The sequence below is a fragment of the Bufo bufo genome, chromosome 10, assembly GCF_905171765.1.
Source record: "Bufo bufo chromosome 10, aBufBuf1.1, whole genome shotgun sequence".
Classification (NCBI taxonomy): Eukaryota; Metazoa; Chordata; class Amphibia; order Anura; family Bufonidae; genus Bufo; species Bufo bufo.
In genome coordinates this window covers 43,701,350-43,725,245 of record NC_053398.1, presented here as the reverse complement: position 1 = coordinate 43,725,245, position 23,896 = coordinate 43,701,350, and the positions used below count along the sequence as shown (strand labels likewise).

The 23,896-nt window shown below is 42.1% G+C and overlaps 1 protein-coding gene across 1 annotated transcript; it reads right to left on the bottom strand.

Annotated features, from left to right (window-relative positions):
• Positions 1–1,678: 1,678 nt before the first annotated feature.
• Positions 1,679–22,981, bottom strand: LOC120980027 (uncharacterized threonine-rich GPI-anchored glycoprotein PJ4664.02-like). The gene is made up of 4 exons (XM_040408893.1): positions 22,957–22,981; positions 21,891–22,718; positions 1,824–18,194; positions 1,679–1,773 (listed from the first exon to the last, which is right to left on the bottom strand). Exons 1-4 carry the CDS (start codon positions 22,979–22,981, stop codon positions 1,679–1,681), a joined length of 17,319 nt encoding a protein of 5,772 aa, XP_040264827.1.
• Between the last annotated feature and the right edge of the window lie 915 nt (positions 22,982–23,896).

The following is a 23,896-nucleotide window of genomic DNA, read 5'->3' as shown; positions in this document are numbered from 1 at the left end:
TAACCTTGGGAGTTTGTGCTTGGCAGTGTTTTGTAGAATAATATATAGGAGATGCAGTAAAGTTTGCTGGATATCACTTACTTTTGACCCATTCCTGTTCTGATAACAATAACAGCATGGACAAGACCATAGTGCGTCATACAACCGCAGTAAAAAAAGAACTGAAAAATGTGAATTGTGTTTTATTTTCAAGTCTCATTTTGTATGCCTTTCTTTGCACAGTCAGTGGTTAGTCATTGATTTCCATCAGTGATTGTGAACCAAAACCATTTGCGAGTCTAAAACACAGAACAAGTGCAAATTTTTCCATTATACTTTATCTCTGTCAAGATTCCATTCCTGGTGTTGGGTTCATTCATTGGGTGTTGGGCTCATTCCTGTCGTGCCCGTATTGTGGACTGCAAACAGCAATTCATGAGCATCAGCCGTGTGAATTGACTTGAACAGATCTGCGATCTACAAAATACGGCAAAAAATAGGACATGTCCTATATTTTGCCGAGCGGCGGAACTGATCAGAAGCCCATGGAAACACTTGGAAGCCCTTCTGTGGGTTTTCAGATCCGTTCCTTTGCACCGCAAAAGATAGGACATTTGCTATCTTTTGCCGTATTTTACGCTGACCCATTGAAGTCAATTTGTCTGTACCACAGCATGGAGTTCACACAGCCAGTACCTGTTTGCGGTCCGCAGCACAGGAACGGCGACCATATGGTCGGTTGAGTGAACCCTTTGGTTCACAATCACTGATGGAAATCACTAACCAAACACTGACCAAAAACGTGTGAAAGAGGCCTTACCTGGCAATTGTTTGTCATTTACAGAATCCCTGCACTTACTGAAAGACAACATCAACTCGGAGACATTAAAATCAAAGGCAGTTTCAGTCTTGCTGAGGGAGTGAAGTCTGCACAGGTATAATAGAAAGATTTGCACATGTTCTGTGTTTTTAGCTGCACCTGGTTTTGACTCACAGTCACTGATGAAAAACCCTGATCAAACCCTGATCTAAGAACGCTCCTTCCTGATACCTGCTAAGGTGCTGCCGATCACCTGATGAAAGAGCAAACACTCAATTCATCGGGTGAAAGCATTGCTGTTGTGGACACCAAAAGCATTGTTTCTGGGCACCAGACCATGCTGGGTAAACAGCAATCTGCTGCACAAAATGAATGTGTATGGGGATAAGCAATCGCTCCAGCAATTGTTTGTCTCCAGACAGCAGAGGTGAATGCCACATGTAAATGCAGCTTTCACCTCTGGTAATGAGTAAGCCGTGATAGGGAATGAATGGTTAGTTCCCAATACTTCCTGTGGTCATTGTTCCCATCAGTAGTTTTTATCTGTGCAAAAAACAACATTTCGATTTTTCGCCTTTACCGAATCCCAATCACAGTGATTGAAGCATTGCATCACACTGGATCAAAACCTGTAATGCCCCATTATCATAGAGCTATATAGTCTCTGTACACTGCTACACAGGCTTTGTATCATCTTTAACACCAAAAAATGTACACCAATGTAACTGTTGGTTCTCTGTGGCCAAACTGATGTAACAACGAGTGCACCTTAGACGAGGAATCTACTCTGGCTCCCTAGCTGGCACAGATTTTTTTGTGGTTTACGGGACTCCCGACAAGTGCAAAAATGATTACCTCTGATTAATTTGGGTAATCTTCCTAATCATTTGGGAGCAATGTGTACCGAATTACATCTGACCACACATATCCAAGCAAATTAAGTACTGTATACGTATAATAGGACATATAATCTGCTAAATAATTGAGCAAAAATAAAAGCAAAAAGATATAAACAGCAACTCACCTAAATGAACAGTTGTTGATGAGTGTTGCTGGGATGGAGAAACCGAACTAGCTGATGATAATGGTGTTTTAATATGAATAGTTGTACTGGATAAAGGTGTGGGTGATGATGGTGAGTGCATAGTGGTAGATAAAGTTGTTTGGGATGTAGAGGGGGTCTGGGTGGTAACTGTGCTAGTAGTGCTAGGAGTTTTGGTTAAAGGTGTAGGAGATGAAGAAGTTAAATGTGTAGTAATGGTAGTAGGAGTTGCAGGTATTGTTAAAGTTGAATGAGTAGTGCTTTTTGTTGTGTAGGTTGTAGAGGGGGGGTGGGTGGTAACTGTGCTAGTAGTGCTTGGAGTTTGGGTTGTAGGTGTAGGAGATGTAGAAGTTGAATGTGTAGTAATGGTAGGTGTTACAGGTATTGGTGGTGTTGAGTGAGTAGTGCTCTTTGTTGTGAAGGATGTAGAGAAGGTGTGGGTGGTAACTGTGCTAGTAGTGCTTGGAGTTTTGGTTGTAGGTGTAGGAGAAGTAGAAGTTGAATGTGTAGTAATGGTAGTAGGAGTTGCAGGTATTGTTGATGTAAAATGAGTAGTGCTTTTTGTTGTGGAGGATGTAGAGGGGGTGTGGGTGGTAACTGTGCTAGTAGTGCTTGGAGTTTTAGTTGTAGGTGTAGGAGATGTAGAAGTTGAATGTGTAGTAATGGTAGTAGGAGTTACAGGTATTGTTGTCGTTAGGTGAGTAGTGCTTTTTGTTGTGGAGGATGTAGAGGGGGTGTGGGTGGTAACTGTGCTAGTAGTGCTTGGAGTTTTGGTTGTAGGTGTAGGAGAAGTAGAAGTTGAATGTGTAGTAATGGTAGTAGGAGTTGCAGGTATTGTTGATGTAAAATGAGTAGTGCTTTTTGTTGTGGAGGATGTAGAGGGGGTGTGGGTGGTAACTGTGCTAGTAGTGCTTGGAGTTTTAGTTGTAGGTGTAGGAGATGTAGAAGTTGAATGTGTAGTAATGGTAGTAGGAGTTGCAGGTATTGTTGATGTTGAATGAGTAGTGCTTTTTGTTGTGGAGGATGTAGAGGGGGTGTGGGTGGTAACTGTGCTAGTAGTGCTTGGAGTTTTGGTTGTAGGTTTAGGAGATGTAGAAGTTGAATGTGTAGTAATGGTAGTAGGAGTTGCAGGTATTGTTGATGTTGAATGAGTAGTGCTTATTGTTGTGGAGGATGTAGAGGGGGTGTGGGTGGTAACTGTGCTAGTAGTGCTTGGAGTTTTGGTTGTAGGTGTAGGAGATGTCGAAGTTGAATGTGTAGTTATAGTAGTAGGAGTTGCAGGTATTGTTGATGTTGAATGAGTAGTGCTTTTTGTTGTGGAGGATGTTGAGGTGGTGTGGGTGGTAACTGTGCTAGTAGTGCTTGGAGTTTTGGTTGTAGGTGTAGGAGATGTAGAAGTTGAATGTGTAGTAATGGTAGTAGGAGTTGCAGGTATTGTTGATGTTGAATGAGTAGTGCTTTTTGTTGTGGAGGATGTTGAGGTGGTGTGGGTGGTAACTGTGCTAGTAGTGCTTGGAGTTTTGGTTGTAGGTGTAGGAGATGTAGAAGTTGAATGTGTAGTAATGGTAGTAGGAGTTGCAGGTATTGTTGATGTTGAATGAGTAGTGCTTTTTGTTGTGGAGGATGTAGAGGGGGTGTGGGTTGAAACTGTGCTAGTAGTGCTTGGAGTTTTAGTTGTAGGTGTAGGAGATGTAGAAGTTGAATGTGTAGTAATGGTAGTAGGAGTTACAGGTATTGTTGTCGTTAAGTGAGTAGTGCTTTTTGTTGTGGAGGATGTAGAGGGGGTGTGGGTGGTAACTGTGCTAGTAGTGCTTGGAGTTTTGGTTGTAGGTGTAGGAGATGTAGAAGTTGAAGGTGTAGTAATGGTAGGAGTTAAAGGTATTGGTGGTGTTGAGTGAGTAGTGCTCTTTGTTGTGAAGGATGTAGAGGGGGAGTGGGTGGTAACTGTGCTAGTAGTGCTAGGAGTTTTCGGTGTAGGTGTAGGAGATGAAGAAGTTGAATGAGTAGTGAAGGTAGTAGGAGTTACAGGTATTGTTGGTGTTGAGTGAGTAGTGCTTTTTGTTGTGATGGATGTAGAGGGGGTGTGGGTGGTAACTGTGCTAGTAGTGCTTGGAATTTTGGTTGTTGGTGTAGGAGATGTAGAAGTTGAATGTGTAGTAATGGTAGTAGGAGTTGCAGGTATTGTTGATGTTGAATGAGTAGTGCTTTTTGTTGTGGAGGATGAAGAGGGGGTGTGGGTGGTAACTGTGCTAGTAGTGCTTGGAGTTTTGGTTGTAGGTGTAGGAGATGTAGAAGTTGAATGTGTAGTAATGGTAGGAGTTAAAGGTATTGGTGGTGTTGAGTGAGTAGTGCTTTTTGTTGTAAAGGATGTAGAGGTGGTGTGGGTGGTAACTGTGCTAGTAGTGCTTTGAGTTTTTGTTGTAGGTGTAGGAGATGTAGAAGTTGAATGTGTAGTTATAGTAGTAGGAGTTGCAGGTATTGTTGATGTTGAAAGAGTAGTGCTTTTTGTTGTGGAGGATGTAGAGGGGGTGTGGGTAGTAACTGTGCTAGTAGTGCTTGGAGTTTTGGTTGTAGGTGTAGGAGATGTAGAAGTTGAATGTGTAGTAATGGTAGTAGGAGTTGCAGGTATTGTTGATGTTGAATGAGTAGTTCTTTTTGTTGTGGAGGATGTAGAGGGGGTGTGGGTGGTAACTGTGCTAGTAGTGCTTGGAGTTTTAGTTGTAGGTGTAGGAGATGTAGAAGTTGAATGAGTAGTGAAAGTAGTAGGAGTTACAGGTATTGTTGGTGTTGAGTGAGTAGTGCTTTTTGTTGTAAAGGATGTAGAGGGGGTGTGGGAGGTAACTGTGCTAGTAGTGCTTGGAGTTTTTGTTGTAGGTGTAGGAGATGTAGAAGTTAAATGTGTAGTTATAGTAGTAGGAGTTGCAGGTATTGTTGATGTTGAATGAGTAGTGCTTTTTCTTGTGGAGGATGTTGAGGGGGTGTGGGTGGTAACTGTGCTAGTAGTGCTTGGAGTTTTAGTTGTAGGTGTAGGAGATGTAGAAGTTGAATGTGTAGTAATGGTAGTAGGAGTTACAGGTATTGTTGTCGTTAAGTGAGTAGTGCTTTTTGTTGTGGAGGATGTAGAGGGGGTGTGGGTGGTAACTGTGCTAGTAGTGCTTGGAGTTTTGGTTGTAGGTGTAGGAGATGTAGACGTTGAATGAGTAGTAATGGTAGGAGTTACAGGTATTGTTGGTGTTGAGTGTGTAGTGCTTTTTGTTGTGATGGATGTAGAGGGGGTGTGGGTGGTAACTGTGCTAGTAGTGCTTGGAATTTTGGTTGTTGGTGTAGTAGATGTAGAAGTTGAATGTGTAGTAATGGTAGTAGGAGTTGCAGGTATTGTTGATGTTAAATGAGTAGTGCTTTTTGTTGTGGAGGATGTAGAGGGGGTGTGGGTGGTAACTGTGCTAGTAGTGCTTGGAGTTTTGGTTGTAGGTGTAGGAGATGTAGAAGTTGAATGTGTAGTAATGGTAGTAGGAGTTGCAGGTATTGTTGATGTTGAATGAGTAGTGCTTATTGTTGTGGAGGATGTAGAGGGGGTGTGGGTGGTAACTGTGCTAGTAGTGCTTGGAGTTTTGGTTGTAGGTGTAGGAGATGTAGAAGTTGAATGTGTAGTAATGGTAGTAGGAGTTGCAGGTATTGTTGATGTTGAATGAGTAGTGCTTTTTGTTGTGGAGGATGTAGAGGGGGTGTGGGTGGTAACTGTGCTGGTAGTGCTTGGAGTTTTGGTTGTAGGTGTAGGAGATGTAGAAGTTGAATGAGTAGTGAAAGTAGTAGGAGTTACAGGTATTGTTGGTGTTGAGTGAGTAGTGCTTTTTGTTGTGATGGATGTAGAGGGGGTGTGGGTGGTAACTGTGCTAGTAGTGCTTGGAGTTTTTGTTGTAGTTGTAGGAGATGTAGAAGTTGAATGTGTAGTTATAGTAGTAGGAGTTGCAGGTATTGTTGATGTTGAATGAGTAGTGCTTTTTGTTGTGGAGGATGTTGAGAAGGTGTGGGTGGTAACTGTGCTAGTAGTGCTTGGAGTTTTAGTTGTAGGTGTAGGAGATGTAGAAGTTGAATGTGTAGTAATGGTAGTAGAAGTTACAGGTATTGTTGTCGTTAAGTGAGTAGTGCTTTTTGTTGTGGAGGATGTAGAGGGGGTGTGGGTGGTAACTGTGCTAGTAGTGCTTGGAGTTTTGGTTGTAGGTGTAGGAGATGTAGACGTTGAATGAGTAGTAATGGTAGGAGTTACAGGTATTGTTGGTGTTGAGTGTGTAGTGCTTTTTGTTGTGATGGATGTAGAGGGGGTGTGGGTGGTAACTGTGCTAGTAGTGCTTGGAATTTTGGTTGTTGGAGTAGGAGATGTAGAAGTTGAATGTGTAGTAATGGTAGTAGGAGTTTCAGGTATTGTTGATGTTGAATGAGTAGTGCTTTTTGTTGTGGAGGATGTAGAGGGGGTGTGGGTGGTAACTGTACTAGTAGTGCTTGGAGTTTTGGTTGTAGGTGTGAGAGATGTAGAAGTTGAATGTGTAGTAATGGTAGTAGGAGTTGCAGGTATTGTTGATGTTGAATGAGTAGTGCTTTTTGTTGTGGAGGATGTAGAGGGGGTGTGGGTGGTAACTGTGCTAGTAGTGCTTGGAGTTTTGGTTGTAGGTGTAGGAGATGTAGAAGTTGAATGTGTAGTAATGGTAGTAGGAGTTGCAGGTATTGTTGATGTTGAATGAGTAGTGCTTTTTGTTGTGGAGGATGTAGAGGGGGTGTGGGTAATAACTGTGCTAGTAGTGCTTGGAGTTTTGGTTGTAGGTGTAGGAGATGTAGAAGTTGAATGAGTAGTGAAAGTAGTAGGAGTTACAGGTATTGTTGGTGTTGAGTGAGTAGTGCTTTTTGTTGTGATGGATGTAGAGGGGGTGTGGGTGGTAACTGTGCTAGTAGTGCTTGGAGTTTTTGTTGTAGGTGTGGGAGATGTAGAAGTTGAATGTGTAGTTATAGTAGTAGGAGTTGCAGGTATAGTTGATGTTGAATGAGTAGTGCTTTTTGTTGTGGAGGATGTTGAGGGGGTGTGGGTGGTAACTGTGCTAGTAGTGCTTGGAGTTTTAGTTGTAGGTGTAGGAGATGTAGAAGTTGAATGTGTAGTAATGGTAGTAGGAGTTACAGGTATTGTTGTCGTTAAGTGAGTAGTGCTTTTTGTTGTGGAGGATGTAGAGGGGGTGTGGGTGGTAACTGTGCTAGTAGTGCTTGGAGTTTTGGTTGTAGGTGTAGGAGATGTAGACGTTGAATAAGTAGTAATGGTAGGAGTTACAGGTATTGTTGGTGTTGAGTGTGTAGTGCTTTTTGTTGTGATGGATGTAGAGGGGGTGTGGGTGGTAACTGTGCTAGTAGTGCTTGGAATTTTGGTTGTTGGTGTAGTAGATGTAGAAGTTGAATGTGTAGTAATGGTAGTAGGAGTTGCAGGTATTGTTGATGTTGAATGAGTAGTGCTTTTTGTTGTGGAGGATGTAGAGGGGGTGTGGGTGGTAACTGTGCTAGTAGTGCTTGGAGTTTTGGTTGTAGGTGTAGGAGATGTAGAAGTTGAATGTGTAGTAATGGTAGTAGGAGTTGCAGGTATTGTTGATGTTAAATGAGTAGTGCTTATTGTTGTGGAGGATGTAGAGGGGGTGTGGGTGGTAACTGTGCTAGTAGTGCTTGGAGTTTTGGTTGTAGGTGTAGGAGATGTAGAAGTTGAATGTGTAGTAATGGTAGTAAGAGTTGCAGGTATTGTTGATGTTGAATGAGTAGTGCTTTTTGTTGTGGAGGATGTAGAGGGGGTGTGGGTGGTAACTGTGCTAGTAGTGCTTGGAGTTTTGGTTGTAGGTGTAGGAGATGTAGAAGTTGAATGAGTAGTGAAAGTAGTAGGAGTTAAAGGTATTGTTGGTGTTGAGTGAGTAGTGCTTTTTGTTGTGATGGATGTAGAGGGGGTGTGGGTGGTAACTGTGCTAGTAGTGCTTGGAGTTTTTGTTGTAGGTGTAGGAGATGTAGAAGTTGAATGTGTAGTTATAGTAGTAGGAGTTGCAGGTATTGTTGATGTTGAATGAGTAGTGCTTTTTGTTGTGGAGGATGTTGAGGGGGTGTGGGTGGTAACTGTGCTCGTAGTGCTTGGAGTTTTAGTTGTAGGTGTAGGAGATGTAGAAGTTGAATGTGTAGTAATGGTAGTAGAAGTTACAGGTATTGTTGTCGTTAAGTGAGTAGTGCTTTTTGTTGTGGAGGATGTAGAGGGGGTGTGGGTGGTAACTGTGCTAGTAGTGCTTGGAGTTTTGGTTGTAGGTGTAGGAGATGTAGACGTTAAATGAGTACTAATGGTAGGAGTTACAGGTATTGTTGGTGTTGAGTGTGTAGTGCTTTTTGTTGTGAGGGATGTAGAGGGGGTGTGGGTGGTAACTGTGCTAGTAGTGCTTGGAATTTTGGTTGTTGGTGTAGGAGATGTAGAAGTTGAATGTGTAGTAATGGTAGTAGGAGTTGCAGGTATTGTGGATGTTGAATGAGTAGTGCTTTTTGTTGTGGAGGATGTAGAGGGGGTGTGGGTGGTAACTGTGCTAGTAGTGCTTGGAGTTTTGGTTGTAGGTGTAGGAGATGTAGAAGTTGAATGTGTAGTAATGGTAGTAGGAGTTGCAGGTATTGTGGATGTTGAATGAGTAGTGCTTATTGTTGTGGAGGATGTAGAGGGGGTGTGGGTGGTAACTGTGCTAGTAGTGCTTGGAGTTTTGGTTTTAGGTGTAGGAGATGTAGACGTTGAATGTGTAGTAATGGTAGTAGGAGTTGCAGGTATTGTTGATGTTGAATGAGTAGTGCTTTTTGTTGTGGAGGATGTAGAGGGGGTGTGGGTGGTAACTGTGCTAGTAGTGCTTGGAGTTTTGGTTGTAGGTGTAGGAGATGTAGACGTTGAATGAGTAGTAATGGTAGGAGTTACAGGTATTGTTGGTGTTGAGTGTGTAGTGCTTTTTGTTGTGATGGATGTAGAGGGGGTGTGGGTGGTAACTGTGCTAGTAGTGCTTGGAATTTTGGTTGTTGGAGTAGGAGATGTAGAAGTTGAATGTGTAGTAATGGTAGTAGGAGTTGCAGGTATTGTTGATGTTGAATGAGTAGTGCTTTTTGTTGTGGAGGATGTAGAGGGGGTGTGGGTGGTAACTGTGCTAGTAGTGCTTGGAGTTTTGGTTGTAGGTGTAGGAGATGTAGAAGTTGAATGAGTAGTGAAAGTAGTAGGAGTTACAGGTATTGTTGGTGTTGAGTGAGTAGTGCTTTTTGTTGTGATGGATGTAGAGGGGGTGTGGGTGGTAACTGTGCTAGTAGTGCTTGGAGTTTTTGTTGTAGGTGTAGGAGATGTAGAAGTTGAATGTGTAGTTATAGTAGTAGGAGTTGCAGGTATTGTTGATGTTGAATGAGTAGTGCTTTTTGTTGTGGAGGATGTTGAGGGGGTGTGGGTGGTAACTGTGCTAGTAGTGCTTGGAGTTTTAGTTGTAGGTGTAGGAGATGTAGAAGTTGAATGTGTAGTAATGGTAGTAGAAGTTACAGGTATTGTTGTCGTTAAGTGAGTAGTGCTTTTTGTTGTGGAGGATGTAGAGGGGGTGTGGGTGGTAACTGTGCTAGTAGTGCTTGGAGTTTTGGTTGTAGGTGTAGGAGATGTAGACGTTGAATGAGTAGTAATGGTAAGAGTTACAGGTATTGTTGGTGTTGAGTGTGTAGTGCTTTTTGTTGTGATGGATGTAGAGGGGGTGTGGGTGGTAACTGTGCTAGTAGTGCTTGGAATTTTAGTTGTTGGTGTAGGAGATGTAGAAGTTGAATGTGTAGTAATGGTAGTAGGAGTTGCAGGTATTGTTGATGTTGAATGAGTAGTGCTTTTTGTTGTGGAGGATGTAGAGGGGGTGTGGGTGGTAACTGTGCTAGTAGTGCTTGGAATTTTGGTTGTTGGTGTAGGAGATGTAGAAGTTGAATGTGTAGTAATGGTAGTAGAAGTTGCAGGTATTGTTGATGTTGAATGAGTAGTGCTTTTTGTTGTGGAGGATGTAGAGGGGGTGTGGGTGGTAACTGTGCTAGTAGTGCTTGGAGTTTTGGTTGTAGGTGTAGGAGATGTAGAAGTTGAATGTGTAGTAATGGTAGTAGGAGTTTCAGGTATTGTTGATGTTGAATGAGTAGTGCTTTTTGTTGTGGAGGATGTAGAGGGTGTGTGCGTGGTAAATGTGCTAGTAGTGCTTGGAGTTTTGGTTGTAGGTGTAGGAGATGTAGAAGTTAAATGAGTAGTGAAAGTAGTAGGAGTTACAGGTATTGTTGGTGTTGAGTGAGTAGTGCTTTTTGTTGTGATGGATGTAGAGGGGGTGTGGGTGGTAACTGTGCTAGTAGTGCTTGGAGTTTTGGTTGTAGGTGTAGGAGATGTAGAAGTTGAATGAGTAGTGAAAGTAGTAGGAGTTACAGGTATTGTTGGTGTTGAGTGAGTAGTGCTTTTTGTTGTGATGGATGTAGAGGGGGTGTGGGTGGTAACTGTGCTAGTAGTGCTTGGAGTTTTTGTTGTAGGTGTAGGAGATGTAGAAGTTGAATGTGTAGTTATAGTAGTAGGAGTTGCAGGTATTGTTGATGTTGAATGAGTAGTGCTTTTTGTTGTGGAGGATGTTGAGGGGGTGTGGGTGGTAACTGTGCTAGTAGTGCTTGGAGTTTTAGTTGTAGGTGTAGGAGATGTAGAAGTTGAATGTGTAGTAATGGTAGTAGAAGTTACAGGTATTGTTGTCGTTAAGTGAGTAGTGCTTTTTGTTGTGGAGGATGTAGAGGGGGTGTGGGTGGTAACTGTGCTAGTAGTGCTTGGAGTTTTGGTTGTAGGTGTAGGAGATGTAGACGTTGAATGAGTAGTAATGGTAGGAGTTACAGGTATTGTTGGTGTTGAGTGTGTAGTGCTTTTTGTTGTGATGGATGTAGAGGGGGTGTGGGTGGTAACTGTGCTAGTAGTGCTTGGAATTTTAGTTGTTGGTGTAGGAGATGTAGAAGTTGAATGTGTAGTAATGGTAGTAGGAGTTGCAGGTATTGTTGATGTTGAATGAGTAGTGCTTTTTGTTGTGGAGGATGTAGAGGGGGTGTGGGTGGTAACTGTGCTAGTAGTGCTTGGAGTTTTGGTTGTAGGTGTAGGAGATGTAGAAGTTGAATGTATAGTAATGGTAGTAGGAGTTGCAGGTATTGTTGATGTTGAATGAGTAGTGCTTATTGTTGTGGAGGATGTAGAGGGGGTGTGGGTGGTAACTGTGCTAGTAGTGCTTGGAGTTTTGGTTTTAGGTGTAGGAGATGTAGAAGTTGAATGTGTAGTAATGGTAGTAGGAGTTGCAGGTATTGTTGATGTTGAATGAGTAGTGCTTTTTGTTGTGGAGGATGTAGAGGGGGTGTGGGTGGTAACTGTGCTAGTAGTGCTTGGAGTTTTGGTTGTAGGTGTAGGAGATGTAGAAGTTGAATGAGTAGTGAAAGTAGTAGGAGTTACAGGTATTGTTGGTGTTGAGTGAGTAGTGCTTTTTGTTGTGATGGATGTAGAGGGGGTGTGGGTGGTAACTGTGCTAGTAGTGCTTGGAGTTTTGGTTGTAGGTGTAGGAGATGTAGAAGTTGAATGTGTAGTTATAGTAGTAGGAGTTGCAGGTATTGTTGATGTTGAATGAGTAGTGCTTTTTGTTGTGGAGGATGTTGAGGGGGTGTGGGTGGTAACTGTGCTAGTAGTGCTTGGAGTTTTAGTTGTAGGTGTAGGAGATGTAGAAGTTGAATGTGTAGTAATGGTAGTAGAAGTTACAGGTATTGTTGTCGTTAAGTGAGTAGTGCTTTTTGTTGTGGAGGATGTAGAGGGGGTGTGGGTAGTAACTGTGCTAGTAGTGCTTGGAGTTTTGGTTGTAGGTGTAGGAGATGTAGACGTTGAATGAGTAGTAATGGTAGGAGTTACAGGTATTGTTGGTGTTGAGTGTGTAGTGCTTTTTGTTGTGATGGATGTAGAGGGGGTGTCGGTGGTAACTGTGCTAGTAGTGCTTGGAATTTTGGTTGTTGGTGTAGGAGATGTAGAAGTTGAATGTGTAGTAATGGTAGTAGGAGTTGCAGGTATTGTTGATGTTGAATGAGTAGTGCTTTTTGTTGTGGAGGATGTAGAGGGGGTGTGGGTGGTAACTGTGCTAGTAGTGCTTGGAGTTTTGGTTGTAGGTTTAGGAGATGTAGAAGTTGAATGTGTAGTAATGGTAGTAGGAGTTGCAGGTATTGTTGATGTTGAATGAGTAGTGCTTATTGTTGTGGAGGATGTAGAGGGGGTGTGGGTGGTAACTGTGCTAGTAGTGCTTGGAGTTTTGGTTGTAGGTGTAGGAGATGTAAAAGTTGAATGTGTAGTAATGGTAGGAGTTAAAGGTATTGGTGGTGTTGAGTGAGTAGTGCTTTTTGTTGTAAAGGATGTAGAGGTGGTGTGGGTGGTAACTGTTCTAGTAGTGCTTTGAGTTTTTGTTGTAGGTGTAGGAGATGTAGAAGTTGAATGTGTAGTTATAGTAGTAGGAGTTGCAGGTATTGTTGATGTTGAATAAGTAGTGCTTTTTGTTGTGTAGGATGTAGAGGGGGTGTGGGTGGTAACTGTGCTAGTAGTGCTTGGAGTTTTGGTTGTAGGTGTAGGAGATGTAGAAGTTGAATGTGTAGTAATGGTAGTAGGAGTTGCAGGTATTGTTGATGTTGAATGAGTAGTGCTTTTTGTTGTGGAGGATGTAGAGGGGGTGTGGGTGGTAACTGTGCTAGTAGTGCTTGGAGTTTTGGTTGTAGGTGTAGGAGATGTAGACGTTGAATGAGTAGTAATGGTAGGAGTTACAGGTATTGTTGGTGTTGAGTGTGTACTCCTTTTTGTTGTGATGGATGTAGAGGGGGTGTGGGTGGTAACTGTGCTAGTAGTGCTTGGAATTTTGGTTGTTGGTGTAGGAGATGTAGAAGTTGAATGTGTAGTAATGGTAGTAGGAGTTGCAGGTATTGTTGATGTTGAATGAGTAGTGCTTTTTGTTGTGGAGGATGTAGAGGGGGTGTGGGTGGTAACTGTGCTAGTAGTGCTTGGAGTTTTGGTTGTAGGTGTAGGAGATGTAGAAGTTGAATGAGTAGTGAAAGTAGTAGGAGTTACAGGTATTGTTGGTGTTGAGTGAGTAGTGCTTTTTGTTGTGATGGATGTAGAGGGGGTGTGGGTGGTAACTGTGCTAGTAGTGCTTGGAGTTTTTGTTGTAGGTGTAGGAGATGTAGAAGTTGAATGTGAAGTTATAGTAGTAGGAGTTGCAGGTATTGTTGATGTTGAATAAGTAGTGCTTTTTGTTGTGGAGGATGTTGAGGGGGTGTGGGTGGTAACTGTGCTAGTAGTGCTTGGAGTTTTAGTTGTAGGTGTAGGAGATGTAGAAGTTGATTGTGTAGTAATGGTAGTAGGAGTTACAGGTATTGTTGTCGTTAAGTGAGTAGTGCTTTTTGTTGTGGAGGATGTAGAGGGGGTGTGGGTGGTAACTGTTCTAGTAGTGCTTGGAGTTTTGGTTGTAGGTGTAGGAGATGTAGAAGTTGAATGTGTAGTAATGGTAGTAGGAGTTGCAGGTATTGTTGATGTTGAATGAGTAGTGCTTATTGTTGTGGAGGATGTAGAGGGGGTGTGGGTGGTAACTGTGCTAGTAGTGCTTGGAGTTTTGGTTGTAGGTGTAGGAGATGTAGAAGTTGAATGTGTAGTTATAGTAGTAGGAGTTGCAGGTATTGTTGATGTTGAATGAGTAGTGCTTTTTGTTGTGGAGGATGTAGAGGGGGTGTGGGTGGTAACTGTGCTAGTAGTGCTTGGAATTTTGGTTGTTGGTGTAGCAGATGTAGAAGTTGAATGTGTAGTAATGGTAGTAGGAGTTGCAGGTATTGTTGATGTTGAATGAGTAGTGCTTTTTGTTGTGGAGGATGTAGAGGGGGTGTGGGTGGTAACTGTGCTAGTAGTGCTTGGAGTTTTGGTTGTAGGTTTAGGAGATGTAGAAGTTGAATGTGTAGTAATGGTAGTAGGAGTTGCAGGTATTGTTGATGTTGAATGAGTAGTGCTTATTGTTGTGGAGGATGTAGAGGGGGTGTGGGTGGTAACTGTGCTAGTAGTGCTTGGAGTTTTGGTTGTAGGTGTAGGAGATGTAGAAGTTGAATGTGTAGTAATGGTAGGAGTTAAAGGTATTGGTGGTGTTAAGTGAGTAGTGCTTTTTGTTGTAAAGGATGTAGAGGTGGTGTGGGTGGTAACTGTGCTAGTAGTGCTTTGAGTTTTTGTTGTAGGTGTAGGAGATGTAGAAGTTGAATGTGTAGTTATAGTAGTAGGAGTTGCAAGTATTGTTGATGTTGAATGAGTAGTGCTTTTTGTTGTGGAGGATGTAGAGGGGGTGTGGGTGGTAACTGTGCTAGTAGTGCTTGGAGTTTTGGTTGTAGGTGTAGGAGATGTAGACTTTGAATGAGTAGTAATGGTAGGAGTTACAGGTATTGTTGGTGTTGAGTGTGTAGTGCTTTTTGTTGTGATGGATGTAGAGGGGGTGTGGGTGGTAACTGGTCTAGTAGTGCTTGGAATTTTGGTTGTTGGTGTAGGAGATGTAGAAGTTGAAAGTGTAGTAATGGTAGTAGGAGTTGCAGGTATTGTTGATGTTGAATGAGTAGTGCTTTTTGTTGTGGAGGATGTAGAGGGGGTGTGGGTGGTAACTGTGCTAGTAGTGCTTGGAGTTTTGGTTGTAGGTGTAGGAGATGTAGACGTTGAATGAGTAGTAATGATAGGAGTTACAGGTATTGTTGGTGTTGAGTGTGTAGTGCTTTTTGTTGTGATGGATGTAGAGGGGGTGTGGGTGGTAACTGTGCTAGTAGTGCTTGGAATTTTGGTTGTTGGTGTAGGAGATGTAGAAGTTGAATGTGTAGTAATGGTAGTAGGAGTTGCAGGTATTGTTGATGTTGAATGAGTAGTGCTTTTTGTTGTGGAGGATGTAGAGGGGGTGTGCGTGGTAACTGTGCTAGTAGTGCTTGGAGTTTTGGTTGTAGGTGTAGGAGATGTAGAAGTTGAATGTGTAGTAATGGTAGGAGTTACAGGTATTGTTGGTGTTGAGTGAGTAGTGCTTTTTGTTGTGATGGATGTAGAGGGGGTGTGGGTGGTAACTGTGCTAGTAGTGCTTGGAATTTTGGTTGTTGGTGTAGGAGATGTAGAAGTTGAATGTGTAGTAATGGTAGTAGGAGTTGCAGGTATTGTTGATGTTGAATGAGTAGTGCTTTTTGTTGTGGAGGATGTAGAGGGGGTGTGGGTGGTAACTGTGCTAGTAGTGCTTGGAGTTTTGGTTGTAGGTGTAGGAGATGTAGAAGTTGAATGAGTAGTGAAAGTAGTAGGAGTTACAGGTATTGTTGGTGTTGAGTGAGTAGTGCTTTTTGTTGTGATGGATGTAGAGGGGATGTGGGTGGTTACTGTGCTAGTAGTGCTTGGAGTTTTTGTTGTAGGTGTAGGAGATGTAGAAGTTGAATGTGTAGTTATAGTAGTAGGAGTTGCAGGTATTGTTGATGTTGAATGAGTAGTGCTTTTTGTTGTGGAGGATGTTGAGGGGGTGTGGGTGGTAACTGTGCTAGTAGTGCTAGAAGTTTTAGTTGTAGGTGTAGGAGATGTAGAAGTTGAATGTGTATTAATGGTAGTAGGAGTTGCAGGTATTGTTGATGCTGAATGAGTAGTGCTTTTTGTTGTGGAGGATGTAGAGGGGGTGTGGGTGGTAACTGTGCTAGTAGTGCTTGGAGCTTTTGTTGTAGGTGTAGGAGATGTAGAAGTTGAATGTGTAGTTATGGTAGGAGTTACAGGTATTGTTGGTGTTGAGTGAGTAGTGCTTTTTGTTGTGGAGGATGTAGAGGGGGTCTGGGTGGTAACTGTGCTAGTAGTGCTTGGAGCTTTTGTTGTAGGTGTAGGAGATGTAGAAGTTGAATGTGTAGTTATGGTAGGAGTTACAGGTATTGTTGGTGTTGAGTGAGTAGTGCTCTTTGTTGTGGAGGATGTAGAGGGGGTGTGGGTGGTAACTGTGCTAGTAGTGCTCGGAGTTTTAGTTGTAGGTGTAGGAGATGTAGAAGTTGAATGTGTAGTAATGGTAGTAGGAGTTAAAGGAATTGGTGGTGTTGAGTGAGTAGTGCTCTTTGTTGTGGAGGATGTAGAGGGGGTGTGGGTGGTAACTGTGCTAGTAGTGCTTGGAGTTTTCGTTGTAGGTGTAGCAGATGTAGAAGTTGAATGTGTAGTAAGGGTAGTAGGAGTTACAGGTATTGTTGTTGTTGAGTGAGTTGTGCTTTTTGTTGTGGAGGATGTAGAGGATGTGTGGGTGGTAACTGGGCTAGTAGTGCTTGAAGTTTTGGTTGTAGGTGTAGGAGATGTAGAAGTTGAATGTGTAGTAATGGTAGTAGGGGTTACAGGTATTGTTGGTGTTGATTGAGTAGTGCTTTTTGTTGTGTAGGATGTAGAGGGGATGTCGGTGGTTACTGTGCTAGTAGTGCTTGGAGTTTTGGTTGTAGGTGTAGGAGATGTAGAAGTTGAATGTGTAGTAATGGTAGTAGGAGTTACATGTATTGGTGGTGTTGAGTGAGTAGTGCTTTTTGTTGTGGAGGATGTAGAGGGTGTGTGCGTGGTAAATGTGCTAGTAGTGCTTGGAGTTTTCGTTGTAGGTATAGGAGATGTAGAAGTTGATTGTGTAGTAATGGTAGTAGGAGTTACAGGTATTGTTGTCGTTAAGTGAGTAGTGCTTTTTGTTGTGGAGGATGTAGAGGGAGTGTGGGTTGTAACTGTGCTAGTAGTGCTTGCAGCTTTTGTTGTAGGTGTAGGAGATGTAGAAGTTGAATGTGTAGTTATAGTAGTAGGAGTTGAAGGTATTGTTGATGTTGAATGAGTAGTGCTTTTTGTTGTGGAGGATGTAGAGGGGGTGTGGGTGGTAACTGTGCTAGTAGTGCTAGGAGTTTTCGGTGTAGGTGTAGGAGATGTAGAAGTTGAATGAGTAGTGATGGTAGTAGGAGATGCAGGTATTGTTGCTGTTGAATGAGTAGTGCTTTTTGTTGTGTAGGATGTAGAGGGGGTGTGGGTGGTAACTGTGCTAGTAGTGCTTGAAGTTTTTGTTGTAGGTGTAGGAGATGTAGAAGTTGAATGTGTATTAATGGTAGTAGGGGTTATAGGTATTGGTGGTGTTGACTGAGTAGTGCTTTTTGTTGAGGAGGATGTAGAGGGGGTGTGGGTGGTAACTGTGCTAGTAGTGATTGGACTTTTCATTGTAGGTGTAGGAAATGTAGAAGTTGAATGTGTAGTAATGGTAGTAGGAGTTACAGGTATTGTTGGTGTTGAGTGAGTTGTGCTTTTTGTTGTGGAGGATGTAGAGGGGGTGTGGGTGGTAAATGTGCTAGTAGTGCTTGGAGTTTTTGTTGTAGGTGTAGAAGATGTAGAAGTTGAATGTGTAGTAATGGTAGGAGTTACAGGTATTGGTGGTGTTGAGTGAGTTGTGCTTTTTGTTGAGGAGGATGTAGAGGGGGTGTGGGTGGTAACTGTGCTAGAAGTGCTTGGACTTTTCGTTGTAGGTGTAAGAAATGTAGAAGTTGAATGTGTAGTAATGGTAGTAGGAGTCACAGGTATTGGTGGTGTTGAGTGAGTAGTGCTTTTTGTTGTGGTGGATGTAGAGGGGGTGTGGGTGGTAATTGTAATTGTGCTAGAAATTATTTTTGTTGGTTTAGGAGATGTAGAAGTTGAATGTGTAGTAATTGTAGGAGTTAAAGGTATTGGTGGTGTTGAGTGAGTAGTGCTTTTTGTTGTGGAGGATGTAGAGGGGGCGTGGGTGGTAACTGTGCTAGTAGTGCTTGGAGTTTTGGTTGTAGGTGTAGGAGATGTAGAAGTTGAATGTGTAGTAATGGTAGGAGTTACAGGTATTGGTGGTGTTGAGTGAGTCGTGCTCTTTGTTGTGAAGGATGTAGAGGTGGTGTGGGTGGTAACTGTGCTAGTAGTACTTGGAGTTTTGGTAGTAGGTGTAGGAGATGTAGAAGTTGAATGTGTAGTAATGGTAGTAGGAGTTACAAGTATTGGTGGTGTTGAGTGAGTAGTGCTTTTTGTTGTGGAGGATGTAGAGGGGGTGTGGGTGGTAACTGTGCTAGTAGTGCTTGGAGTTTTTGTTGTAGGTGTAGGAGATGTAGAAGTTGAATGTGTAGTAATGGTAGGAGTTACAGGTATTGGTGGTGTTGAGTGAGTAGTGCTTTTTGTTGTGTAGGATGTAGAGGGGGTGTGGGTCGTAACTGTGCTAGTAGAGCCAATAACTGGTATTGTAATTGTCGTAGTTGGCGTAATTGTGGCTGTTGTAGTTGTTGGTGCTGTAAATTATAATAATAAGAAAAAATTAAGTGACAATTGGCTTAATGATATATTGTTTCAGTAGGTTTATTTGCCAGAATTTTCTAGTTAAGGAGAAGCATGTCACTTATTCTTCCCTGCAAGATCAAATGGTTTGCAGCAAGTACCAAGAACTGACATAAGTTTTTGTCAGTTTATGGTGGATAATGGTGTTTTTATGTTCAATGCATCATTACAATTGTGATCTCAACTTTTCCTGAACCTTCTTAAAGGCGTTGACCGAGTCTTCAATACTGATGATCTATCTTTTGGATAGGTCTTCAGTATGCAGTCAGTGGGGGTTCGATGCTTAGACTCACTACTGTCATTGAATCTTGATTTATAAAATACTGGATTGGTTAGGGTAGTTATCATAGAAACCTGTTCTGCCTTTGATGACAATAAAGAATATTCTCTAAAATACACTGAGAATACACAGAAAATACATGATCTATGTCTTCTTATAAGAATGTTAAGTCTGTTTTTGGGGATTTGTATACAAGAACATCGCATACAGAGATGAACTCAGAGATCATATGTTTTCTGGTAATCCAATCCCCAATGGTGAGAAAATGAAACAAACAAATTTGAAATATCATTATGCAAAAAATTCCCAGTTTTACCCCAAAATACAAAATGCTTTACATGCCTCAAGGACGCTAATAGAAACTGGTATTAAATATCCTTTGTTAAAGTAACTAATTACACATTGGTTTTTTATCAATATGCTTATGTGACACAGAAAAATAACCAGTTTTTCTCTTTTCCATGGCTGACCTTTCTGCTCTGATTATCTCTGATCATGGGCAATTACTAGCCATGTACAGAGGCAGCAAATAAATCTGAGAGATGAGGAACATACTGTACATAACATGAAAATTAAGCCTTTGTACTCAGTGCTCTACTGATGGCATAAGTTACACCTATGGGCTATCCTACGAATGGGAACATTTTTAGGTAAATTTTAATTGAACCTTAGAGCAGAATCCCACAGAATTTGTGTTCTTAAAGGAAGGAAAAGGATGATGAATATTTTTTGTAAGTTGGGTTTATTGCTCAAAATGCCTGGTTCAGTTGTCCCTGGGTGGTGCTTCGAAGTAGCTAGAGCTCGTTACTACTCTGCTTCCATCCTCTATAACAATTGATGCTATTACGTGGAGTGAACTTTGGATAGGTTTTCACTATGCCAATATCTTAAAATTTTCTACATTGCTAATACACTACCTGTATACAGAACTCTGGCTGACTACTGAGTACTTTAATCTAATCCTTCTATTGACAATAGCTGTACCTCAAGCTGTGGCTGACTACTGACTACACATGTCTCCTCTAACTGTTGTTTATATCTGTATACAGAGCTCTGTCTGACTAACAAACATACTTGTCCAAATCCACTACTGCAGATACCTGTTACCCAGCCCTGGCTGACTACCGACCATGTTTGTGTAATCCCACTACTGCAGATACACTTCCACCAAGCTCTGACTGACTACCGACCATGCTTGTCTAATCCCACTATTGCAGATTCCTTTCCACCAAGCCCTGGCTAACTAGCAATGATGCTTGTCCAATCCCACTATTGCAGATTCCTTTCCATCAAGCCCTTGATGAATTCTGACCATGCTTGTCTAATCCCACTATAGCAGATACCTTTCCAACAAGCTCTGGCTGACTACTGACTATACTAGTCTAGTCCCTCTATTTCTGATACCTGTCCACCCAGCCCTGGCTGACTACCAACCATGCTTGTCTAACCCCACTACTGCAGGCACCTGCCCACCAAGCCCTGACTGACTACGACCATGCTTGTCCAATCCCACTACTGCAGATAACTTTCCACCAAGCCCTGACTGACTACCGACCATGCTTGTCCAATCCCACTACTGCAGATAACTTTCCACCAAGCCCTGACTGACTACCGACCATGCTTGTCTAATTCCACTATTGCAGATACCTTTCCACCAAGCCCTGGCTGAATTCGGACCATACTTGTCTAATCCCACTACTTCAGATACGTGTCCACCAAACCCTGACTGACTACCAACCATGCTTCTTTAATCCCTTTATTGCAGATACCTTTCCAACAAGCTCTGGTTGACTACTGACTATACTAGTCTAATCTCTCTATTGCTGATACCTGTATTCAGAGCTCTGGCTTACATGTCTATTGCTGATATCTGTGTACCTGACTCTGGCTGACTACTGACCACTCTTGTCTAATCTCTTTTGCGCTATTGACTTTGACCAGTTTCTGATCCATTCCTATTCAACTCAGAACAGTTCTAGTAACTGAACTCTAATCCTGACCACAGACCGCTACAAAGTTAGTAAATAAGATGCATATATGTTTTCCGCACTTTCAGCTCAATTTTCCCCAAAGTGACCAACCCATTGAACGCAGGGCTATTTTCTCATTTATACATTTACTTGATGAGTTTTGCCCACATTTATAAATAGTTTATTTGATTGGCATATTCAAACATTATCCTTTATAATGCTTTTGCAGTGACACATGGATTTATCTAAAAAAAAAGGTTGCAGGATAATTGCAGACAAAACCGTTCCAATTTACAATATCTACAGGTTAGATGGTTAAAAAAAAATAATCTTGTGTCTTGTCACAAAGGCTTATGATGCTGACAAATGCCATACCTTTCTTTTTCATGTCGGCGGTCTGGTGTTGAAGAAAAATAAGCTTTTACAAATATGCAAATTAGGTATTTCAGCACTCGGAGGTGGGCTTATGCCGTCCAAGCACTGCTTCAGTGACGCCCCCGTTCCTTACTAATGCTGGCCTTCTCCACTTAATCACACCCCCATGCCTTTTGATTGACAGCGCTAGACCCGTCGGTCTAGCGCTGAGATCCAGTGCCTGCGCACTCGCCTCCATAACGGTGCGTGCGCACACAATATTTTCCTTCCTTCTCGGCTTGTGAATATGTCTAGTGTGCACGTGCCATCACCTCACTGAACCCAAAAGTGGCGACGTGTGCGCAGGCGCTGGTTCTCAGCGCTAGACCCGCCGGTCAAAAGGCATGGGGGCGTGATTAAGTGGAGAAGGCCAGCATTAGGAAGGAACGGGGCGTCGCTGAAGCAGTGCTCGGACGGCATAAGCCCGCTTCTGAGTGCTCAAATACCTCATTTGCATATTTTTAAAAGTTTATTTTTCTTCAACATCGGACCGCCGACATGAGAAAGAAAGGTATGGCTTTTGTCAGTGTCATCAGCCCTACCAGGCAATATGCGTAATGCAGATGACAGAGCCTCTTTAAATGTATTCAAAATGTTGGTAATTTACCAGTAATAGCAGAAAAAAGCATCAGTGTTTGTATTTGTTGATGCAGCGCTCTCCATGTTTAAGTGACTATGTCTGGTATTCCAGCAAATCCCATTTCAACTAAGCCTTGCTTTTCGGGTAACTTTATTGAAAGGGGTTCAGTGCTACAGTGAGTCCCATCATTATAATCTGTTAGGAAGACTTGGGCCAGACACCCACTAATCACAAAAAAACTGGTAAAACTACTTAATGCTTTATTCAAATACGTTGTGAAAAACCTAAAGTCCCTTTGGTACAAAACAACTTAAAAGGAACTATATTTTACTGCATAAGGAATTATAATTTACTCAATTGTCTGGTTTAAACCGAACAGAAAAAATACACACACTGAAAAACTCACCTGTTGTAGATGTGTGTTTCTGAGCTTCAGAAACCAGTGTAGTTGATGATGGTGTTTTAATATGAACAAGTGTAGATGTAGAAGTTGAATGTGTAGTAATGGTAGTAGGGGTTACAGGTATTGGTGGTGAGTGAGTAATGGTAGTTGATGTTGTAGGGGGGATGTAGGTGGTGGTTGTACTTGTAGTGCTAGGAGTTTTAGTGGTAGGTGTAGGAGATGAAGAAGGTGAGTGAGTAGTGGTAGTTAAAGTTGTTGGGGGTGTTGAAGGTGTAGGGGATGTCGGAGGTGTAGGGGGTGTCGGAGGTATAGTAGGTGATGTTCCTGGTATATAAGTAACGGTAGTTGAGGGTGTGGAGGGTATGTGGGTGGTGGCTGTACTTGTAGTGCTAGGAGGTTTAGTGATCGGTGTAGGAGATGAAGAAGGTAAGTGAGTAGTGGTAGTTAAAGTTGTTGGGGGTGTTGAAGGTGTAGGGGATGTTGGAGGTGTAGGGGGTGTCGGAGGTATAGTAGGTGATGTTCCTGGTATATAAGTTACAGTAGTTGAGGGTGTGGAGGTTATGTGGGTGGTGGCTGTACTTGTAGTGCTAGGAGGTTTAGTGATCGGTGTAGGAGATGAAGAAGGTGAGTGAGTAGTGGTAGTTGAAGTTGTTGGGGGTATTGAAGGTGTAGGTGTTGTTCTTGGTATGTAAGTAATAGTAGTTGAAGTTGTTGTAGGAGTTACATGTATTGTTGATGGTGAGTGAGAGGTGGTAGTTGAACTTGTTGTTGAGGAAGTAGATGTAGAGGTTGAAGATGTTTGTTGTGTTTTTGTTGATTTTTCTGGTGTTGCTAAAAGAAAAGAAAATCTTGTTGAAATGTGGAAACTTGACAGTTGTGTTTTTATGTCCTAAAACAACCTTAGAAGGATATCAGCAAATGTTCTGTGGGGTTTTGATTTGGATGCCTTCAGTTTACTTACCTGGTAGAGTTTTTGTTTTGTTATAGAATGTCAGGTATATATCTCCTTTATTTTGTATATGTCTGTATATGTAGTATTTGTAGATGAATTCACATCAGATGTTCTTACCTCTAGTATCAGTTGTATAATCCATTTTTGCACAATGGAGTCAGAGCTTTAGATTCTGTGACCAAACTGCAAATGATACTGTAAGTGCAGGGGTATGATCACAAAATCATTTGTTTTGGAAATTTAGTATACTTACCTATTGTATGTCGTACAGATAAATTGTTGCATCACAATGATTATGTTGAGGGCAACAAAATATATATTTAACATGCACTCATCTTACCTTTTATATATGCAGGGGTGTAATGAGAAACTAAGGAGCCCAATAAATGAATTTTGAATAGGGCCAATTCTGTATTCATGTCTTTCCCATTATGAACCCCTCTTTTTCGTTCTGCTCCTTAGTCATTAATATCCCTCCCCTTTTCACCAACTGAAATGCACTAATTGCTGTCTCAATATTTATATGTTTGTGAAGAATGAAGGTGGAGAGGGGAAATGTGGTCTAGTGCCAATGAGGTAGGATGCGCATCTTAAGAGTTATGCTTTAATTGACATTAATCCTGCTCCATCCTCACTAATTTTAGAGATTATCCAGTAGTGTTTAATACAAACGGTCCTTAAAAGACAAAAGTGCACATTCTGAGGCATTCCCTTTGCAGCCTGATCATCTAGGTTGTAGCAAGAAATATGGTGTCCAAGCCATGGTCTCGCTTACTGACCTCCCCGGGACCCTGATGACAGCAGTTGTATTAAGATATAACACAATCTCCCAGATCATCCTGCTGGAAATCTTGAGGCCTCCAGGAGAACCAAGTCATTGAAGACCAGTGTTTGCTCAGTCTCTCCTCCACAAGACTTACATGAGTGTCTCTTGAAAACTTTCACTGACACAGTCCGCTTCCTTAGTTTGGCCAGTGCAATCAAATTTATGGTATCTAACACATTTTCTTGTCAGGTGTGTCAGTATACACAGATGTTTGCATTATACTTTTGAATA